The sequence below is a fragment of the Hirundo rustica genome, chromosome 6 (assembly GCF_015227805.2).
Source record: "Hirundo rustica isolate bHirRus1 chromosome 6, bHirRus1.pri.v3, whole genome shotgun sequence".
Lineage (NCBI taxonomy): Eukaryota > Metazoa > Chordata > Aves > Passeriformes > Hirundinidae > Hirundo > Hirundo rustica.
The window spans coordinates 40,004,639-40,027,992 of record NC_053455.1 but is presented as its reverse complement, the minus strand read 5'-3'; the positions used below and the strand labels follow the sequence as shown (position 1 = coordinate 40,027,992).

The 23,354-nt window shown below is 38.2% G+C and overlaps 1 protein-coding gene across 1 annotated transcript in view; it reads left to right on the top strand.

The window, feature by feature from the left end:
* The window catches only part of MYBPC3 (myosin binding protein C3), a 61,039-nt gene that overhangs the window by 15,484 nt on the left and 22,201 nt on the right, over positions 1-23,354 (top strand). The window contains exons 9-23 of the mRNA XM_058420838.1: positions 1,991-2,047; positions 6,877-6,900; positions 7,642-7,808; positions 8,588-8,720; positions 8,956-8,958; positions 9,376-9,500; positions 10,096-10,201; positions 14,153-14,319; positions 14,702-14,867; positions 15,761-15,867; positions 16,189-16,218; positions 16,380-16,516; positions 18,010-18,087; positions 19,169-19,328; positions 21,177-21,281. Coding sequence (XP_058276821.1) covers positions 1,991-2,047; positions 6,877-6,900; positions 7,642-7,808; positions 8,588-8,720; positions 8,956-8,958; positions 9,376-9,500; positions 10,096-10,201; positions 14,153-14,319; positions 14,702-14,867; positions 15,761-15,867; positions 16,189-16,218; positions 16,380-16,516; positions 18,010-18,087; positions 19,169-19,328; positions 21,177-21,281 — 1,565 coding nt within the window. The remainder of the gene's footprint in view (positions 1-1,990; positions 2,048-6,876; positions 6,901-7,641; positions 7,809-8,587; positions 8,721-8,955; positions 8,959-9,375; positions 9,501-10,095; positions 10,202-14,152; positions 14,320-14,701; positions 14,868-15,760; positions 15,868-16,188; positions 16,219-16,379; positions 16,517-18,009; positions 18,088-19,168; positions 19,329-21,176; positions 21,282-23,354) is intronic.

Below are 23,354 nucleotides of genomic sequence, written 5' to 3'. Positions count from 1 at the left end.
AGAGAACGCATGTGTTTGGCAGGTGATGCCTTCTCATCCTTGGCAGAAGAAAAAAAAGTAACTTTCAATTATCTGCATGTCTGCCCTCTGTTTTACATGTTTTCCTCTCTATAGAGCACATTTTGACTAAAATTGCTGTCGCTCACAGGAATGTACCAACACAAATGAAAATCTGTTTGTTCCTGGCACATTCCTTGTCATATTTTCATTGAATTTTTCACTCTATGCCTTTTGCTCCTAATGTTTTCTACTATATCAAAAACAGGAGTTCTGAGATTAGACTTAACTATATGCATGTTAAAGCAATTATTAGAGTCTTATTCTTCAGAAAAGCTAAACCTTGATTGCTGGTCTTTCCTGAAACTTTAACTACCACTTGTGAAGCAATAAGGTGAATAGTTATTCTCCCAGCTGTAGACCTGATTTACTGAATATTTGATCACAGGAAATCCTTTCCAAATTTGGGATTATAATAGCTTTTTAAATGTACTTTTTATGCTTGTAAGCACGTAAATTCTTGTGAAAGTGAGGCCAAAACCACACTTCCCTGTTTGAGCCTTATGCACAGGAAAATTATTCTTTCCAGTACTGTACTGTTCTGAAAGTAACCAAAGGTGCAAAACCAGCATTTAAAAAAAAAAAAAAAAAACCCTCACAATATATTTCAAATTATAGACTCTAAATTTTTATTTAACCTTATATTGTCCAGCAGCACAAGAAGCTTGACCCTTGTTTCTGTTTCATTTTTTTAACAGTACTCTTAAAATGCCCATCAATTTTCTATGGAGGCTGTTTTCTTTCTTCTAAAAATTCTTGTCTCTGCGGTACTGAATTTTCCCAACACTCTGATTTACATTCTATAGACAGACTGATTTTTGCTGAAGCAATTGTGACTGTGTGTTGACAGAGGCAGAATCATGGTCTACATCTATCACCAGTACAACTGGGAAGAAAAAATTCTGCTTACAAAACAATAATTAAATATAAGGTGTTGCTTCTGGAAGAATAAATGCTGTGAGTTGCAATCACCAGATTCTTGGGCTCAAGACAACAGAGATGTTAAAGAGCAGCTGAGCAGAGGGCCATTGATGGTATAGACTGGCCGAGATGGAAGAAAATACATTTGGGCTTTTTAAATCCTGTCTGAATGCAAAGATTAATTTTTTAGGAATTCAATCTAAAGAAGTGATTGTAGTGACTTCATGCTGTTTTCGGAATAGGTCAGCATTACAAGTGTTCAGAAGCACAGCTAAAACCCACTGGATTCAGAACACCAAAAATAATATTGTTCATTTCGTCTGAGTTCACCTTATGTAGCAGGCAGAACTACACATCAAAAAACTCCTGCCTGGTGCTTCTTATTTTCACAGACCAACTTATCACAACATTTCTTGTCATGATGCTTGTTGAACACATGCATACTGAGCCTCAGCTCAGGCTGGAAGCCGAGTCACAGAATTCCTCCAACTCTCTCAAGCACCAGTGATGTGACACTTTTTTTTTAGCATAATGAATTCTGGTATCACAAAGAGCCTCGAGGAACAATTACAGCTGGGATAATACTAGGAGTGAAAACACTGATTTTAGATTGTGAGGCATTCCACAAAAAGCTTGATTAAATACTGCCCCAACTGTAAACAATATCCACACTCCTGAAAGACAGAGAAAAGAGTGAAGCTTCTGCAACACCTCTGTGATAATGAATATATTCCAAATCATTATGATGACCAAATTAATACCCTCTACAACTTCATGGACAATCAGCACAGAAAAAATTACAATTACTTTACATATATTTTTAAAACCTATATGCAAATGGATATGAACGCAGAGCCTACTTAAATCACCTGCCATGTCAATGCACGTTCTAATTCATTATAAATCCATCTACTACTCCCCTACAAAGAAATCTCATCTGTATAATGTTATAGTCTCACAAGCTATTCCCATTTCCTTCTGAAACTAATTATGGCTTTCTATTACTATACAGTACCGAGGGACATGATGATGGGGCAGAGTTTAATTTCAGCTCCCTACTGAAAAAAAGGTGAGTAAAAGTCCAGAGACTTAGAGAAAAAAGGCTTCTGTTGAACATCTCTGAAACACCAGAACTGGAATAAGTGAAGGTTTCATAAACTCAGAATCCTTGTTGTTTTCCTAAAGCATCTCTAAATGGAAAAAGTGTGGCAGACAATTATGGCTAATTCCTGGAATACACAGCGTTTGCTGTGTTTCTGTTAGGTTTATACAGGAGGGAAAGAAAAAAAAAAAAGAGAGAGAGAAATCTTTCCCAAGATAGAAAAGGCCAGGATTCAGGTAATTACATGTTTCTATCAGCCCTTTTCATGGGGGCAAGGGTGGGGGGGGGGGGGATTAAAATATCTTTTTATAATGCTTATAAGCTTATATATTAAATACCTATTTATAATGCTTACTAAGGACCAGAGGGGTGGGAGGACAACCTTTTTTATTAGATCCCTAATTGTTACTGCTACACAGTTCAACTATATAATATCCATTATCTAGATATTCCATGTTGCATAAATATGACAAATGTTTTACTCTTCCAGTTGTAATTCTTATTTTTCTGTTAATTTTACTTTCACTTTCACTTTTTTTTTTGCTGTAATTTCTCCTCTAATTCTCATCTTTCCCTGATGTATTTCTTTTCATAACCTGTTTGCTTATGCTCTTCTCTTTTTACCAAACTCTTAACCTGAATGTTTTGGATTCCACTGTTGCCAACAGAGAGTAAGCTTTCTATTTAATTGTATTATAAATGCATGGGTCAGACAGAGTATAAGAACCTTTTTGGTTTCAAATAATGCATGCATCTTTGTCTTCTTTACATGTAGAACATGACAAAAATTGCATAGTGTGAAAGAAAATTATTGACTGCTAATTTCTGAGGCAGAAGTTCTTTTAGACAGTTTTAAGGTTTAAAGTTAAGATAATTTAATACAATCAAAGTATTTCTCTGAACGTCCTTTGGCTTTTACCATCACTTTCTTTTATATAACCAGATCTAAGATTTCCTTGAATTTCCTGATTTTCTCAATAACCTGATGCTTTGTATTCCTGTTGTCATAGTATTTAGAATCAGAAAATCCATTTGCATAATATTGTTGCCCATCAAATAGGTGACCAAGATTTGCTTGCTTCTTTCTGTTCACTGCCCCTGGCCACTCACTCTGTCTTTCCAGCACCTAAAACTACCATAAATACTTGTCACTTAGATTCATGTTTTGCAAATCTAAACTTTCCTAGTTTAAATTTTCACAATCAACTACTTGGATGCGTGTTGTGAATCTGTGTTCAGCCTCTGCTCAGGTAGCAGTATCACTATTTATAAAAAGTGTTTTATCCTCACAGAGGGTCCAGGATCATGCAGACATATGAACTAACTTTCTGCAGAAAGCACTGAAGCCACAATAGCCTCAGGTTAACTCACCCAAACTTCAGTGGGGCAAACAAAGCCACGTGCTGCACAGACCCCTGTGTTACACTCCGTGCAGGGCATCTGTCTATAGGTGAATCTGTCTATAGGTGAATCTCTCTATAGGTGAATCCTGGCTTCGCAGTAACACCAAAAGCAGAACACTTCGGGGGGACAGACAGATGAGACAAAAAAGACACCTACTGAGCTTTCTGACATTGATATCTAAGTTTCTTGTTTCAGCATTAACCCAAATTGTTTTAAACAGACTTTAGTTTCCGTAGAAGATGTAAGGCATAAAGAAATTGCTTCTCTTACTTATAAAATTTTAAATAAATGGAAATCAGCATGAAAATATTTGCATAATTTCATTCAGAGTCTCCAGGAATGAAGTGCTGAGTACCATGACCCCCTCTCCTTGTGCCTTTCCCTTTTGCTCTCATAATTAGTTTTGAGCATTGATCAAACTCAAAAAAGAAGTAAATATCCTCAGTATTTACAGAAATGTTAAATTTATCGATTTAACTATTCATTATTTGTTAGGCTAGAAATGTAACTTACTAAAATATTTTAAATTTTAACAGTGTTTCTGCATTTCTTGACTTACAAATCTCTGGCTAGTGAATTTAAGAACATAAATTCACTGCTCCTAGTTGTTTTTCACAGCCACTTCAGAAGTAATTTCAAGCTTTGCATACTTCAGGTTGAAGACCACTTATGAGAACAAATAGGCATAAAATCTCATAATGGAATTAAAGAATTCTTCATTAAAATAGACCAGGAAAAGGGATCTCATGCTGGGGAACTCTCAAGAGCTATGCAGATTCAAACAGATTCGAGAATTAGTCTTTTAGCATTTCTGCTTTATTTCACCATTTTACAAGAGCCCCTTGATCCACAGGTAATGATCATTGTATAATAAATAGCTTCACTATAATAAAGAGCTTCATTTAACACTGTATCTCCTATCACTGTAATTTAATTAACTGGTGTTGACATACAGATGTCATGGGCCAAGGAGAGGTCATTGGGAAGAGGAAGGGAACAGCTGTCACAGGACTATTAAATGGGATAGTGAGCAGAGACCTTGAAGGAGGTGACAGCTGACAGGGTCCAATCAGTTGACAGTAACTGGATAGGAAGGAACCATTTCTGGGATGTACAAAACTATTTTTAACCCCTCCACATATGTTTAAACCATATCAGCTGCATATTCCATTTACAGCAGGTTCACTGAGCTGCATCTTGATGCCCTCAAGTGCATAGCTAACCTATGAGGTGATCTCTGGGAATAAGGATCCCCAGCATTGGGGAGAAGAACAGAGGAGTGGGAGAAACCTCCTGAATCCAAGTGCTCTTATTACTTTTCATACACTGCTCTGTTCCTGTTGGGAGTGGAATAGTACAGCTTCTCTGTGCAAACTCTTTCTCTCTGGGATCAAAGAGAATGTTTTAACAAATGCAAAATAGTGAAAAGGAGTGCTGGGATGGGGAAAACTTTGCTCAAAGGCAAACATCATTTTTTCTTTTCATTTTCAGAACTCAGTTAAACAGAAATTACAACCTCTAGCTTTCGGTCCCATTTTGCATAAAACAAAAGGGTCATAAAACAAACATAAAGGCAAAAGCCTTTCCTTTTAATTTAAAAAAAAAAAAATAGTATTTCCAAGGAAGAAAATGTATTCTTTCTTATTAATTTCCTACATTGCATATACCCCAATAGTATTGCCAGATGAAACAGTGGGCTGACACTGAGTAATGAAAAAGCTAAAGCATAAACTAGGGAAGTCTTCTCAATAGTGAGAGATATTAGACTGTGGAACTTTAAAGAAGTGGAAGATTTTTCTCATTACGTATTTTAAAATAATTTTTGAAATTATTTTTGAAACAAAACATTTTTGAAATCTCCATGAATAGTCCTACCTGTAAATTTTCAGATATAGAGTGTGTATATACAGACAAGCCTATAGGTAGGCAGCTAGACAGAGAAACTACCAATATTTAATGTAATGTCTTAAGGAAGACCATAATATTTGAATCTCTTAAGTTCCTATGATCTTATATTTTTTTAAGATACAGTTTTTCCACAGAAGTTTGACTGTACTAACACAAAGAATGAAATACATCTTACAAATATTATATTCCCCTAGTTTTATATAGTACTTAGCATTTAATACTTTTATAAATAAATAAATAAATAAATAAATAAATAAAAATTTACATGTATTAAGAAATATTTGAAAGTCACTCCCTGATATGATCAGGGCAGCAAGCCCAAGAACTGCATATGTTAACAAGATCGTGATCTATGTGGCAAATCTGTTCAGTTTTCCTGTCTCGTGCTAAGCAAAACTAAAAACTGTAGCAGCCCCAAACTAAACAATAGGTATACAGAAGAGGAACCCTGGTAAAATTTGTGGGTGATGTTGATGTCATGTTATGGCAAAGCGAATACCCAGTATGCTGCTCTTATCACAGGCACTCCAAACTTCAGCTCCTCTTATCAATTCAGTCAGTGCTAGTGAGGGCTTCAGGCTTAGCGAGTGCTAAACCACTTTGAAGATATGAGATATTGCATGCCATATTTCAGCTCAATCTCACTGAGCTGAAATCCTCTCCTCTTGCTTCCTTTCTGTTCAAAAGCTACAAGGTGCTGGAAATTCCAAGCTTGGAATGCAGCACTTTAATAAACACAGCGCTCCCATTACAAGCAAACTTTTTCTTGGCAATAAAAAGAGTACCAGCAATGTTTAGTTAGATCTGCTGTCTGGACTGACTACAGTAGTACTGTTAAGTAGTAACATTTCTCACAGACTAATTGGACTGTTATTTTCCTGCAAAAAATGGAAATACACCCAATAACATTCCACTTTTCTCTGCATCACCTGCTGCATAACTTGTCTCCTTGTTGTGGTTTACCACTGAACATGACGTCATTATAAGGGTGTGTTCTGCTGCACTGGAATCTGCTTGGTCCTGGTGAAAATCAGAAATAACAGCCACAGGAAGTTCTTTCTCCTAAGAATTTTTTAGTAAAATATTACTTCTTCCATCATTTCTCTACTTACCTAAATGCAATCTGTGACAGGCAAAAACACCCTGATAGCAGGGAGAAGTAGAGTTATTTGTTTCCCTGGAAGGTGATCAGCCATAAGTAGGAATAAACACAAGTGCTTTCACTTATCATGTAAATCCCACACTGCAACTGTACAAAGCGTGGGAGTGAGTTTGATTTCAATATGGATCAGCATTTCCCTTAAGCCCATTTCAGAGCATTTGCATGAGTTCCTTCATCTCCCTGCTACTGAAGCACAGGCATGTTCTGCTAAGGGTGAAGATGACATTGATGGCTCTTTTGTACTAACACGATGCCCTTTTTCTTGCCCATTGGGATGCTGCATGTTTTTCCAAATGCTTCTCTGCGTCGTTCTGGAGTACAGCAGCTTCCTGCGCCCTTCAAACCGGTAAGGTTATGCCAATTTCTTGTTCTATTTATGATCTTTCAAACAAAAAATATGATGGCAGATAAAGAAGAAGACCTCTCCCAAAGCCAGACAGCCAAATTTTCCCTTTGTTTTACCAAACCAAATATTAATTCTTCCATAATCACTAGTTCTTTGGTTAAAATATAAAATAAGTAGTTCATCGTAAATATGGTCTTGTTTGCCACCTCTCACCAGTCTCTTTATGTTTTATAGATTACTACAAACAGGAATTTTCTTCACAACAGATGATAAAAGTCGTAATAATCTGCGACTCTTTTTAGTGAAGATAAAAAATGTCCTGAGTAGAAAAGGATATGTCTCTTATTTACATAAACCAGGTGCCTTTTGTCTAAGGTTGTTGCCAGCATATGAATTCAGTTCCTTGCTTTGCCATGTTCCATGTTTTGTGCATTGACCACAACAAGCAAATAAGTTTCCTTACGTTTCCACTATCCACCGTTAAAGAAAGTTAAAATGTATTAGTTTTGGTTGTTAGAAAGAAACCTTTCAGGACAGAATTCAATTTTAATCACTGTATATATAAATAAAATTAAAACTAGTGACAGGATTTATTTGATTATTTTACATAATAATATAGTAAAAACATAGACTGACAAATTATTTTTTTAAGAAATGGCTTCATCAAGACAAGATGTCAACTCTATAGATTTTTAAAATACTCCTATAGTAGTACTCAGAGACTCTAATCCCTTTCTGCAGGGGTGAAGGAAAATCTGAATCACAATCTGATGTTGATGTCTGGGATATCCTGAGGAAAGCTCCTCCTACGGAATACGAGAAAATTGCTTTCCAGTATGGTATCACAGATTTGCGTGGGATGCTGAAACGCCTCAAACGCATAAAGAAGGAAGAGAAAAAAAGCACAGGTTGGTGAGATGCATTTCTTCCAAATACAGTGTTCATATCTTCTTTGCAGCAGCGAGATACAAGACCGTGAGAAATAGTAATTTCCTGTTCCAGTGATTACCCAGCCTTTACATATGAAATACTGATTACCAGAGATTGCAGCTATGCCCAACACTCTGACATTCCTTGCTCTGAAACTCCGGATATACTGAACACTGTCACTTTATCAGTTCCACAAGCTTGGCACCTTGTATTTCCCTGAATATAAAACAACTTCCCCAATTTGCCCCTCACCCCAAGTAATCAGTATGTCAGGCAACAGTGATACATTTCAAGAATTTAATTTTCATTGGTATTACACATTTGGAATTCTTGAGCCTTTCGTAGTCCTTTGAAGAGTTAATTGCCTAATTGTAGCGGACTTTTTAAGAAGTCTGAAACAGAGAAGGCGAACAGCCATTTATCAGTACTGAGAAGACCAAAGGTGATTTTCCTACATGGGCAGATGTAACTCTGTTTAGGATGTGTTGAAGTACATATTCACATCTTATTTAGAATATTCTACTTTGCTTGTTTTGGTTTGTAGCACATGTTTGTCATCCTACTTTAAGGAAAAATGGCACAGGATGAGGAACAGACAGAAAGGGTAAAAATTCAAACAGAGATGCAGAAATTGGGGAATGTTTAAGATGATGGTAAATGACATGAAAGGGAATAAAGATTTGTTTCATGACCCAGAATGAAAAACAACAAGTATAAAAATGATAAGATTTTCTTTTTTAATCATTCCTCATCATAGCATTCCTCAAGAAACTGGATCCAGCTTACCAAGTAGACAAGGGGCAAAAGATTAAATTAATGGTTGAAGTTGCCAATCCGGATGCTGATGTGAAGTGGCTGAAGAATGGACAGGAGATCCAAGTGAGCGGCAGGTAAGCTAGAAATATGAGAAATACAAAAAGGAATGAGCTACAGCATGGACAAAGTGAAAAAAAACCTAGCTTTTCTTAGAAAGAAAGTAATAAATAGGGAGAAATGGGAGCTGAGAGAGAATCTGTGTAGCACTGTGGCTCAGGGTCAGTTTGCTGCTGTCATAACTTTTTCTTTTTTCTTCCCTCTGTTCTCTATATCTACATGGGGACTGGATGCTTCCATCTACCAACCTAGCAAGTAAGTCCTGAGATTATATTCTGCTCTTTGTGTGTATATCCAGGGTTCAGCTGTACTTTCTCTGATCTGGGATATCCTTCAGCATAACTTGTTTGTAAAACTAATTTCCAGTGATTTTGTGCTGAAGCCATTTTTAGACGTAGTCATGCTCGATTTTAGAACAGCATCCAACACCTTTCCCAGGAGTTTGTACATCTCACACTTGGAGGAAGACTCCCCATAATTTCCTGTGCTAATTTCTCAAACACTGCTGCTGTTCACTGCACCAGGACATGCCTATTGGGCTTGAGTCCTTACAAATATTGCCACTGATGTCAGAAAAAGAGAAGGAATCTTTTTCTCTTCCAGGCAGGAGGAGACAGTGACTGGGTTCAGAAGGGTTTTTCCCTGATAATTACATTTAGATTCTCTTTTCAGATATATTTTTGAGGCTGTTGGGAATAAGAGAATACTGACCATAAACCACTGTTCTCTGGCCGATGATGCAGCATATGAATGTGTGGTAGGGGATGAGAAGAGCTTCACAGAATTATTTGTAAAAGGTGAGCAATGATAGCAAAAGGAAAGAGATCTCCCCTAACATTTAGCATTGAATTACTGTCCTCCTCTCTATTCTCAGATTAATCTTACAGGAAAGGAAATTCTTAAACATATTAACAAATTCTGAGATCTATTAAAGTAGATATTTTTCTTACTGTTAAATTGAGGAAAAGTTTGCCTAACAGCAATCAGGAAAGCATCATAGTGATATTATCATTAATTCTCATTTGGAAAGTTATTTATATCTCAACAATGGGGCTAGAAACTTACTTTAAAAATTTGATTCCACTCAAGATAAACATATCCCCTAAGCTCTACAAGCAGTTCAAATGGTACAGAAAAGTGATGCCTCCTGTTTTAGAAATTTAGAATATTTATAAAAACTGTTTAATCATATGTTTTTATTCCAATTCATGAAAAATGTCATTTGAAAATTCTGATAAAGTGATCCGGCATGGTAAATATTGAGTTCTAAGATGGAGAACATCACCATTTATTAGTCCAGGAACTCTTCCTGTGAAGTAAAGAGTGGTGAAATCTACCTCTGGTCTCCATCCTTTCAGAGCACAACTTCAATAAAATTCTCTTTATTTCCAGAACCTCCAATCCTGATCACTCACCCACTGGAGGACCAGATGGTGATGGTTGGAGAGAGAGTGGAGTTCGAGTGTGAAGTGTCTGAGGAAGGAGCTACTGTGAAATGGTAAGGGAATAGAAGGAAAAAACAAAGCAAACCAAACCAACATGGAACATGCCAGGAGGTGGGGAATAAAAAAGGGAGAACGCATGCTAAATAATTGTTTTCATGAAAAGATTGTCCCTCCTCCTATATGTCAAACATCAAGGAGGAACTGAGAAGCAAAAATATGACACAAAAACCCAGATTAAGTAGAGCTAAGATAATATAAGGTATTTTATAGTGTCTCTAGAATTTCTTGTTCAGTATTTACACTTCGGTAATGTCCAAGTATTGCCCAGAATAATCAGGTCTATCTTGTGATGAGTTTGCTGTACTTTCTGAAGTCTTCTGGTCCTCTCAACTGCAGTGAGGTGTTTGGATTTCTAAAGTATTTTTCCTTAGGTAAAAAGTTAGTGTCTCTTGAGACGCAGAGGGAACACATCTGCTGTGGCACTCCTGCCAAGCTGGTCATTATGCTTATGCAGCGAGACGGATTAAGATGACAAACGGTTGGACCATGGAGCCTGTTTTCCTGGGCATTCCAGCTGAGCAGAAGCTGGAAGGTGTGTGCTGCTTGGGCAGGCATGACAAGCAGCGCTCGTATGCCGTGTCTCACGCACACTATTCTCACTTCATTTCTCTACCAGATGAAATTCCCTTGTGCTTGTTAACAGCTTCAGGCACATGGTTATCAAGCATTCCCACAATGCCCATTACATTCCTGGAAAGTGCCAACTAATGATCTGCTGTCCCAAAGGAAGGAACTGAGAATTTAAATGGAGTCCGAGAGCTAGTACAGGGTATGCATTACACTATTAAAGCCACAAGCACAGGGACACGCATCCTATTGTCCAGGAACTGCCTGCAGATGCCTGGTCACAAGAGACGGGGACGAGCAGATCTGTCCCTCTCAGAACACAGTGCAGCTGCCGCGCTTTGATCCTGTGCCTTTGAACAACTCCCATGCATCCCGCAGAGCTGTTATCTGTGGGATGGGCAGCTGGTGTGACAAGGGCAAACCAGCAGCTGTCTCAGTCTGAAATGCAGCAAGTGGTCAGAGAAATTCATCAAATCGTGCCAATGGAAAACTGAGCAGTCAGACATTCACACTGTATTTTACTGGTTTTGTCATGTGAGACTCTGTCAATGCTCTATGGCAACGAAAGGGAACATTTTGGACAGCGAAGTGTCTGGGGAAAACTTGAAACAGTGTGGAGAAAGTGCTCCAGTTTTGTGGCTCATTAGGGAAATGCTCACCAGTTTAAGCCAAGTAACAGGTGCTAACTCAGAGCACCTGTTATAGCTCTTACACTCCTCAAACCCAGGATACAAAACCACAAGCACATGAGCAAAGACAATTACGTAATTTTCACAAAACAGATTTAAGGGTGAGGCATGGCCATCAGACTGGGGCTCAGAGAACTCATTACATGGGTCTCTTCAGAGCAATCAGAAAAGAATGTTCTCTTGATCACCAAGAAAGGTTTCACATTATTATAACTCCTGCAGTACAGGTCTTTTCTAAACTTCAGATGGTCTTGGGAATAAGATAATTCTTGAAGAAAAAGATGTAATAAAATACATAGTTTTGATCTAAATTTTCCATCTCTGAATGCTGGATGTACCGTCTCATCAGCTCCAAATCAAAACAAACCATGGTAATGTGTATTTATAGCAATAAATCTGTGTGTCCCAATTATCACATAGTACCCACATAAATGACATGTCAGAAGACATTAACCAATTAATCCTTAGAATCCAAACAGGAAATAGGAAAGCATTTCCAGACAAAGAGGCATTGAGTGGTAAAGCTGAGAACAGATATTTGATCTTGCAGATGTTCAGGACTTGGAAAGACTAAACCACGACTGACCCACCTATTACTGCACTAGTTCTGCTTCAAATGTGAGGCTGGACCAATGACCTATGGTGTTCTGTAAACCAACACTTCTGATTCCGTATAATGCTTCACTCACACTTTAATACCAACAGAATCTTCTACTTTGTAGTTCCAGTTGACAAAGAAAGCCCTGTAATATTACCTTAAAGAGGTTTTCTGTTTTTCACAGCAGCAGTGTATTATTTTAAGCCAAATTATATCTGGGAGTTATTTTTCAAGGTTTACAGTCTCTATTTGTCACTATACCCTTCTGGAAACTCTCTCTTCATCCAGAGGATCAGCAAAGTGCTAGTCAGTAAAATAAACACTAGTTAAAGATAGTATTCCCTTCCTAGTGCTTTAAGACACTAATAATTACAAAAAAATACTATTTTCATTATTCAGTCAAGATTTCAAGAGAACTCTTCCTTACCAATGGGTGAATATAATAGTCAGATACTTTTGACGAGCCATGTATCAAAATAGACAAAATGTTAAAAAGTTGAGCTCCAAAAGTCTCACATAGTGTGTGTGCTTGGCTTTTGCATCATGACAGCAGCATGCTGAACTTTGGGATTACAGTCCATTTTCAGCATTTCAGCAAAGGTTTCTCTACTGCATTGTAGCACTTATTCCAGAACTAACGTGCGTGAATCTCAACACCAGCATTAGGAGATCATCTTACATGTTGTCTCAGACTCTTGTCTGAAGAGGAATGAAGAGGAAAGAAAAGGAAATGTTATCCTGACAATAACACTAAGCTCTGTGTCTCAAGTGGTTGCTAAAGGCATCCTCTGCTTCCTCCCTTACTAGTGCTGTCCTGTGACCTGGAAGGGAGGCCAAGTCCTTCACCAAACCAACTCTAAGTCCCAGTGAGCTCTGCTCTAACAAACAGTTACGAGGGAGTAACCTGTATGTATTCTGAAATGCAGTTGCATTAGGAACATCCAAGTCACAGGTTGTAGGATCCTTGTCTCTGCCTAAAGTTTTGATCTTGTGATTTACTTTGGCAGACTTTGACAGAAGTAAAAGGTTTCCTTACATCCATGTACTTAGAAATTAGAGCTACAGTATTTTAATGAGTCCCAAGTAGCATTTCAATTTGTTATTCTGAAAGCTCATTTGTTAAGCTGAATGGTCACTGAGTCACTGTTCACAAACAAGTGACAAAAAAGGAGAATGACAAAAAAGTAGAAAGAATATTTTTACTCTATTAAAATCACACATATTTTCTCTTTGTTTTCCCATGTGACTAACTATCAAAGAGAAAATCCTTTTCGTTTACAAACTGCAGCTGTCTTCAAGTAACATAATAGAAATATATTCAAGTAATGCTACAAAATTAGTAAATTGAAGAAATTACAAGTATTTTCTTGTAGCCTGTTTAGTTATTTAGGGGTAGGAACAGGAAACCCTTAAAACACCTTACGTATTTTTGTATGACCTTGATTAAACAGCGTGAGTCCTCCCTACTCATTTCCCTTCATGATGACTGGAAATTACAATAATTAAATTTCCTCCTGGGCTGGATACTGAAGCTTAATTTAGTAAAGTCTTAAGTATACTGTGTCATCCTTTAATGGAAAGAGCTACAAAATCCAAAATACACTTTCATTTGAATCCATCCTAAAATTTTCTCTTTTTGCTGATGCCCACAAATCATGGATTTAATACAATTATATTTCACATCAGGAAAATTACGACTTTTAAGTAATATCTCATCGAGTCCCATTTACTTTATGGCTGTTTTGAAGACAGTAAATTCCCTGCTGGTGAAGTGTGTTTTCAACCCTTTATCTTCTAGAGCATTTAACTTTAGCATAGTTTCATGTTTATGTATAGCATATAAATAGAAAAAAAAAAAAATCAAGTAATTACTTGTGGTGAATTCTCTTCAAACAGTAGTCAAATACCTAGGGGAATTAATGGTCAAGATAGAGGCATTCTGGTTCCACTAACATTTGTGCAACAATCCCTTTTTGCTAACTTGAAATGCCACAAAGATTGGATTCACCAATCCCTCGTAACCTTGAGCTGACCCTTACCCTCCTTTTTCAACCATAACAAAAATGACTCAAGGCTATTTGGTATTTCAGGGAAAAGGATGGAATTGAACTGACACGAGAAGAAACATTTAAATACCGATTCAAGAAAGACGGAAAGAAACAGTATCTCATTATTAATGAGTCAACCAAGGAGGACAGTGGACACTACACCGTGAAGACCAATGGTGGGGTATCGGTCGCTGAACTGATTGTGCAAGGTAGGCACAGGGAATATCCCAGAACCGGAGAAGCTGAAAAATGAGAGCAGGCTGAAGGAAACTTTCTCCAGATAGTGCAGAGTGGTAGCATAATCCTCCTGACAGGGAAAAAGAAGATGCAATAAGGGGCACAGTGTTTGATAATAAAGGCTCCAAGGAGAACTCAGACCTGTGTGCCGGATATAACAGATACTCTGATAACAACAGGTGCTTAGCTATCAGTCCTGTTAAAGCCCTGCATGCTGTGTATTTCCCTTCATATTTCCTCCTTCCATAGACAGCTTACTCAGCCCTTGCCTTTTCTACTCAGTAAATCAACACCGTCTACTTACAGAGCTATTCTGATTTTTGATGTGTGTATCGATTATTCTCACGATATCAGAGAAAAAGCTGGAAGTTTATCAGAGCATTGCAGACCTGACCGTGAAGGCACGTGACCAGGCAGTCTTCAAGTGTGAAGTTTCTGATGAAAACGTGAAAGGAATCTGGCTGAAAAACGGAAAGGAGGTGATCCCGGATGAGAGGATAAAGATCTCCCATATTGGCAGGTCAGTCTTCTTTCAGAAAGCAGAAGCAGGCTCAGGTATCGCAGTGCAATCCGTAAGAATTGTTATCGCAGGGGATAAGAATATAAAGCAAGACTTTGTCCTGGCTCCAGCTAAAAAGTAAAAAGTTTAAAAGCTTTTCGTATGCAACCAACATTTAGAGACAGATTTGTTTTGGTAACTGTGTGGTCTTTCCGAGTTGGCGCATTTTATACGTGTGTTTCAATGGTATAGCAGCAAAAATCTTACTTTTCATTAGAATTACATGGTGTTTTGGTATTCAAACAGCCTAGAAAACACATTGCTGATAACTTTAAAACTATCAGTGGTGTTTAGACAGTACATGTGTGTAAATCCTACAGAAAAATTGGCTTTTATATTAACATATACAGTTGTGTAATTCTGTGCTCAATTTTCCTACAGTCTAGCTACTAATTGAAATAGAGACCAGGAAGATTCAACATTAAATACTAGGTGAAGTCTTTCCTGGTACTCTATTGTGTATTTTGTTTTGGAATTAAAATAATACAGGGATGGAGAATCACTTTTTAGTTTGGTTAGTCAGAGTTACTGCTTCACAATCGGATCAAATGAAACTACTCAGCAGCATTACAACTGTCCCTGTAATTGTAAAGGACTGGACTAGAGCAAGGGACTGGACTCACTTCCTTGACAAAAAACACCATTCATAGGTAATGTGCTGATATGGACTGGCTTTAACACTGAAAGCAGAGCATTCTACGGCCCTGGTGGCTGTTGACTTGTGTCATGGCAAGGGAAGAAGAAATCATAATTTCTGTTAGTAGTCTACAGCCTGCACCTTGTCTCTCAAGGTAGCCCTGTTTCTCCTGGAGAGGTAAGGTAAGGGAGTGGAATATATTTGTTCATGTTTCCAGAATCCATAAGCTAATTATTGAGGATGTAACACCAGAGGACGAGGCTGATTATTCCTTCATTCCACAAGGATTTGCTTACAACCTTTCTGCCAAGCTCCAGTTTTTGGGTAAGTTCCCTTAGAACACGCAATGGGAATTCCACAGGGATAAAATGGTGACATTAATCATGGTTATACCAGAAAAGAGAATGCTGATCTCTTTTCTGATACCTCTGTGTAGGCACATTGCTTTTCCCTGTTATTTTTCATTACCATTATCACATTGACTTACAGAGCCTGTTTTTTAATTTATTGTATAAATCTGCTGATTTATATGCCTTTTGAAGTTTCAATCAGTTTTAAAATTACTTTGTGGGTGCAGATGCTATGTAAATTCTGTTTTCTGATCTATTTCTCCTTCCTTGTCTCCTCTTTCCTTTCCCCCCCCAGAGGTCAAGATAGATTTTGTACCAAGAGAAGGTAAGAACAGCAGTCATTGTTTATATGCAAGTAGAATGTTTTCAATAGCAAAGTCAGCAGTGTATTTTTTTCATTTTTAATTTAATGCATGAATTTTTTTTTTCCTCCATTCATATTACTCCAACTATATTTAAAACTTTTTTTCTCTACCTTTACTATAGAACCCCCTAAAATCCACCTTGACTGTCTGGGTCAATCCCCTGACACTATTGTGGTGGTAGCTGGGAACAAACTGAGACTGGATGTTCCTGTATCAGGAGATCCAACACCCACTGTCATCTGGCAGAAAGTAAACAAGGTAATGTACAACCTGACACAGTGTCTGAGGCAAGTCACAACAACGAATTTATATTTCCTTCTCAAATATATACTTTGGTTTACAGTTATTTACAAGTATTTCCATCTTCCTTTCAATTGCATGTTTTTCAACCTCAAGAAAAGAAAAATAAATAACTGCACTGCAGCTGCTTGGGACATAGCTGGTTTTGTGATTCATCCTGAGCTGTTTCTTTTTATGAACTGTTCCCTGGTTTTTTAGTCCTGAAGAAGGGGCTGACTATATATGAGTGGACATATGCACATGCAGCTAGAAGGATATCATGTACATTTATTCTCTTCCTACCTCCAAGAAAAATAAATAAATTATGAGTCATCCCCATCACCTTCACCTGATGGAAAGAACATTTTCTGGAGGTGGCAGCTTCTTTATCAAGAATTCTACAATTTGTGAAGAAAATGTCATTTTAGCAGATTAGTGGCATAAAACTGAATTTCATATAATAAAAATAGAGGAACCTTGTTCTTTACCTTATCAAAGCAATTGCAAAACATCAGAGAAAGAATTTAGAAGCTAGACTTAAAATGTTAAGTGAACTTCCTTTCTGGATATCTCAAAATATCCCCACCCCTCACCATCTGTGGGCTTTTGAGCTATAAAGAGCACAAAACAGAAATATTTTGCATAACATTCTACAGCATCATTACACTTCCATATGTGTAGATTACAGAAAATATAATATTTCCAATTATGTTAATTCCCCCAGTCTGCTATTTCTTCATGATTATGCTGCATTCTTGTTCAGGTTAGCGTAACTAATAGCACTCAGAACTTTTTTTCTGCAATGCAGAAAAAAATGGAAACAAATTTCAAAAAAGCCAAGAAACTGACCCTTCCATACAGAAGTTTCTCTGATAAAATGATGACTGGGTATCAGACAGCCTCTATTCAGTGTTACTTCTGAGGTGTGAGGTCCCAACATGTGGGGAAAACCAACTGGTCTTGATTGAGGGTTGTGAAAAATACACTTTCTAATGAAATCCTAAACAAAGAGTAGCACAGCCTTAAAAGGTACTGTTCGATGAGTGTTACACACCTGACCGTATTTCTGAGTGTTAAAATTTTTACATCAATTTACTATCCCATTGTTACAGAGAGAAGTAATCCCTACTTTTGTACTTACACATACAGAGTAATTAGGACACAGACAGGTTCACAACCAGTTACAACAATACTGCAGGAATGTCATGCTTCTTCCTTTACTAAGCTGCAAACCTGAGTTTCCTAACTTGTCCTTCCCTTAATTCACCACATTCTGATACTTTCTTCTCTCCCATTTCTGCTTTTTACTTTGGTTTTGGTAGGTTTCCTTCCCAGGTCTGCTTGCTGCCTCACTTAACTTTTCTTACACCTCCATACTCAACCCCCTAACAAACTCTTCTCTGTCTTGCAGAAACAGCTTTACTGCTCTGCTCAGCCTTAGCTGACTTTCTGTGGTTTCTTTGCTTATCTAGAGAAACGACCTAGTTCGAAACAATGATGATTCCATGACTCCCTCAGAAAACAGCAGTGATTTAAATACTGATAATAAGGTAAGTTCCTTATTATTTATGCAATAACACTAGTGTTCTTAATGTTTTCCAGAAAAAAGGTCATACTCAAAAAGAAAAAATTTAAGTTGGTAGATATTAAAAATGGTGACTCGAACGGCACATCAGGCTGTATCCTGCTTCACAATGGTAATTACCAGATACCTGCTGGGCACAAGAGATCTGGGGAGCAATTTTAGAGTAAGAAGCTGATTGAGAAAATCTTTCTAATCACTATTACATGGTGACTGGGTTACAAGGAATCAATGCAGTTATTTGAAAGCTCTTTTAGATTTATTTGTGTGGGTTTTTCTCTCTCAGTAACCTGTAAGATAAAATCTTACAGGACACACAGAAAGATGACAATGGGTCAAGAGAGTGGATGGACTATAAAGCAGTGAAATAGGACTCACTTTGCAGCAACTTTCACTTTTCACATAAATGACTTCTCTCTTGATAGAGTAAAATTATTTTACATTTATTATACAGCAATAAACTATTCTCAGGGTTAGAATCCTGCTGCACTAATCGCTGTTTGGTCATGTATTCTTTCTAATGGTTTCTGTTCTGAATCTAAAAATACATAGGCACATAAGGAAGAAAGGAATTTATTACATATGTACAACTAAATTGTGGTCATTTTGTTTCAATTTTAGCAAAAAGTAGGAAGTTTTCCTATATAACATTACTGAGTGGCAGAAATCACACTGATGCCATTAACAGTTACAAGAATCTTATTTAAATGTATACAGTAATCAACTGTAATCCATGAAACTCTTCACAGTAATGTTAGCTGTACCAAGTAGGAATTTCTGGAAGTACTTGAAACTTACTGGGTTTGTGTAACTAATGGTGAATCTCAATGACCTGCAGAACCAATTTTCCCACAGGTTATTTATGCGAGCCAACCAGTCTATATTTTTTCTCTTCTACATACAAATAGAATTTGAAAAATTTTGCAGCTTTTCAATAATTACTGTAGTATTCAGTGATTTGTAGTTTTTCACCAGCTTACACACAGACTCATCATGCTGTCCCTGGCACAACTTGCAATGATTTCATCTGTCACTTTCACTGCCCACAGCTCCTGTTTGAATCTGAAGGCAGAGTCCGTGTGGAGATGCACGAGGACCATTGTGTCTTCATCATTGAAGGGGCAGAAAAAGAGGATGAGGGAGTTTACAGAGTTATACTTAAGAATCCAGTTGGAGAAGATAAGGCTGATATCACAGTCAAAGTTATTGGTAAGTGAAGGAAAGAAACAACCAGAGCATGAAAGAATCTTAAGTCGGATGAAACTCACCCTTCTCTAAAAGTCTAAAATTCTCTCTGACACAAGTTCTGACTTAGTTTAGAAAAATGGGAAGGGATCATAAAGAGAAGAACATTATCAATCATAAATTTGGCAGAAGTATTTTTTCAGAGGTGAAAAGTTAAGAGAACAACTCCCAGTAGTAATTGATATTTCAGGTGATTCTATCATTTTATGGATGAAGTACATGCTTCATGCTTGTCAGAGATAAGAAAAGTTTCTAGTCATGTTGTCATGGGTTATGTTTTTAAGCAGAGATTACTTCATTGTATAACCAGTAAATGGTTAATGGAATAAAGAAACATGATGTATCTGATAGAAGATGAATGGATTGACAGACTCTTCAATGAGTCACAAAAGGCCTGTCACAAAAGATTTTGAGTCAGTAAGTTTTATAAATTTTTCATATTTAATTTGCTGATACCCTGGCACCCATAACAAAATGACAAGCAAATCAGAAATTATAGAAGAAATTACTTTCACCTACAGTATAAAAATGTAGAATTGTTTGGTAAATACTAAGTTTTCTTCCATCTTTTATAAATATTAAATCAGGATATTTACTATGAATATCTCCAAAGTGACATAATATGTGAGACACGCAGTCGTATTTTATAAAATTTATTCTAGAGAAAATAGGATACCCTGGAGCAAGCCTCATCTTACAGAATAGAATTACCTTACATTTTTGCAAAAAATTTATTATGTCTGGGAAGAAAACGGGAGCTGAATAATCAATGGTATTTAAGGAAACAGCAACATAACAAAGAAGCATCAAAGAGCAGGATTCCCTTTAGACTAAGTTTATACATTCTGATTGTACCTATTGTTGCTGACAAAGCTGTATCACAGAATCACATCTTAAATTTGGTTGGAAAATATGTCTGATCTCATCAAGTCCAACCCCACCATGTCAACTAGATCAGGCGCTGATGGCCACACCTAGTCTTTACATAAAGACTAGATACATAAAGACATCCACCTCCAGGGATGGTGACTCCCTGGGCGGCCCATTCCAAAACTGGATCACCCTTCCTGTGAAGAAATTCTTCCTAATATTGAACCTAAACCTCCCCTGCTGCAGCTTAAGCCTGTGTTCTCTCGCCCTGTCGCTGGTTGCCTGGGAGAAGAGGCCAACCCCCACCTGGCTACACCCTCCTGTCAGGCACTTGGAGAGGGTGATAAGGTCATCCCTGAGCCTCTTTTTCTCCAGGCTAAACACCCCCAGCTCCCTCAGCTGCTCCTCACAGGACTTGTGCTCCAGAGCCTCCACCAGCCTAGGCCAGGATGCCATCAGCCTTCTTGGCCACCTGGGCGCTGCTGGCTCACCTTCAGCTGCTGTTGACCGGCACCCCCAGGTCCTCTTCCACTGGACCACTCTCCAGACACTCTTCCTGCAGCCTGTAGTGCTGGAGGAGGTTATTGTGGCCAAAGTTCAGCACCCAGCACCTGATCTTGTTGAATCTTATGCCACTGGCCTTGGTCCATGATGCAGCCTGTCCTGGTCCCTCAGCAGAGCCCTCCTGCCCTCCAGCAAATGGACACTCTGACCCAGCTTGGTGTCATCTATGAATTTGCCAATGATAGATTCAATACCCTCATTCAGATCATCAATAAAGGTATTAAACAGGACTGAGCCCAACACTGATCCCTGAGGGACACCAGTACATCAATACCACACAGAAAAAAAAAAAAAAAAAAAAAGTTTAAAATATTTTATTCACTTTCATCAAGAAATTGAAGCAATAACAACTCTCGTTCATTCTCACACTTTTTTCAGATGTTCCTGACCCTCCAGAAGCTCCCACAATCAGCAACATTGGAGAAGATTACTGTACTGTGCACTGGCAACCCCCTAAATATGACGGTGGGCAACCAGTACTTGGTAAGAGTCCAAAACCATGACGTCCCCTGCAGCTTTGCAGACATTTTTTGCTGCTCCTTTGAAATGGCGCAGAAGGATTCTCCGTTCGGACATGTGGAAGGCTGGCCCTCGGACAGGAGCTCTGAGGCGCTGACCCCTCACACCGTCTGCCCCTCCAATTTTGAGGACAGAGTGCCCCCTGCCTGCCTGACTTGAGTCAGAGAAGTATTTCAGCAAACCAGAGCACGGGAAGGTGATATGAAAAATAGCTAAAGCTAACTATTCTCATTCAAGACTGAAATTTTAAGTCAGTATGCAGGCCTTTGTGCATACCTAGGAATATCAAAACACACCTGTGGCCTCCTCAGTCACCAACTCCGTACATCTGCAATCCCAGGCACTCACACAACACGTTTTATAGCGGAAAACTTCTTCATAATTCTACTTCATGTAGAACAACAGGTCATAAAACAGCTTCAATCATTTTAGTGACCTTTAAATCTGTACTTAAAACTGGAGTGCAAAGTTATCATGTGATGGAGGAAATGAGCAGGCGCAATCAAGATTTTCATTAGAGTCCATATCTAGCAATTTGCTTAATAAAGATCTATGGAGCTTGAGTTTCTTTAGAAAAAAAATACATTGAAAGCTATATGGACTCCCATGGGGATGGCAGAGCTAGAAGTGTCTAAAATTCTTGATTGCATCTGGAAGAGAGGGGTTTGTATTTGCTTTTGGATGTTTGGACTTAATCCATTTCCCCAAGATCTACCTCATTTAAATCAAAGAATTTACTTGTGCAGGAATAAACAAGGTACTGCTGGCCCAGTGCTTTGTGGTTCCATCTGTTCTGATAGGAAGCAAGCAAGAAGTCAGCAGTTTAAAATATGACACCCAAAGTTATTTACCAGTAGTTGTCATTACCACAGCAACCCCCACCTCACTGACTACACAAAGCCCGTGATTTTGTTTTGTAGGGTTTTCAGGGCACACATTTTGAAAAGCTCCTTGCTTTGTTTTCACTGTCAAAGGAAGGATTTTGCCAATGTTCCGGTAATGACCCTTTGCACTACCTGAGGAGGTTTCCTCACTGAGCACAGGGCTGCACTGCTGGTAGAGCTCCAACACTACACCTGCAGCAGGGGGAGAGGAAAAGCTGAGATGCAGCACTACCCACTGAAACAGAGCTTTAAACGCAAGTTAAAAAGGCTGGGGGAAAAGGCAAATTCATTCTTATCTGTCTTTATATTGTTACAGATGGCATTGTAGGCAGTCAGATACAGCTTTTATTAACTATATCCAACAGATATAAAAGAGAAATTCACACCCCATCTTCACTTTTCCTTTCCTGGGGTTTTGTGTGCTTGTTGTATTACTAAAACAGTATCTTTAACTCTCACACATTCGGTGCATTTGGGGAAATAATCTGCTTTACTAAATGTCACCAATATGACCGGTATTGTCATTTTACCTCCTTTCTGCCTGAGTTTGTTTGTCTTTAATTGAAATGTCTCCATTTTGACACTTACGAGCTTAACACTGCCTTTTTATAATGGCAAAAAGCCCCAGAAACTGAGTTGATGAAACTTCTCTCTGTCTCATGGACCCTGGTGAAGGGAGAAAAAACCAGGAACATAGCAAAAGAGCCATAGGTTCTTTGCTTACAGCATTTAATTCTGAAAGCTACTGGAAAAAAGCATGCAAGAAGTACATTTTTATGCATTTAAAGTGATGATACAACCTGTCACCTTCAAGATATATCCACTGTTCTTTTCCCAGGACATTCTGTAGACTCCCATGCTCTTCTTGCATTTCAGCATTGACAGGAAAGGCTGCATGGTGTCTGTGCCTACAGCATGCCAGCACATCAAATGTGCCTGTCATTCTCCTTGTCCCTGGAGACACCTTCAGTGTGACTCACGCTTCCCAGGTGTACCAAAGGGACTTTTGCAAGTTTGATAGCCATGACCTTGGCGAGGAGCGGGGATGGCATCACTCCCCTGCATGGCTCAGTTATAAGTCCTTGCTATGGACTTACACTATTGTGGCTGACCCCTGTTACAGACATCTGTACCTACCCCTGCAGTCCATGGG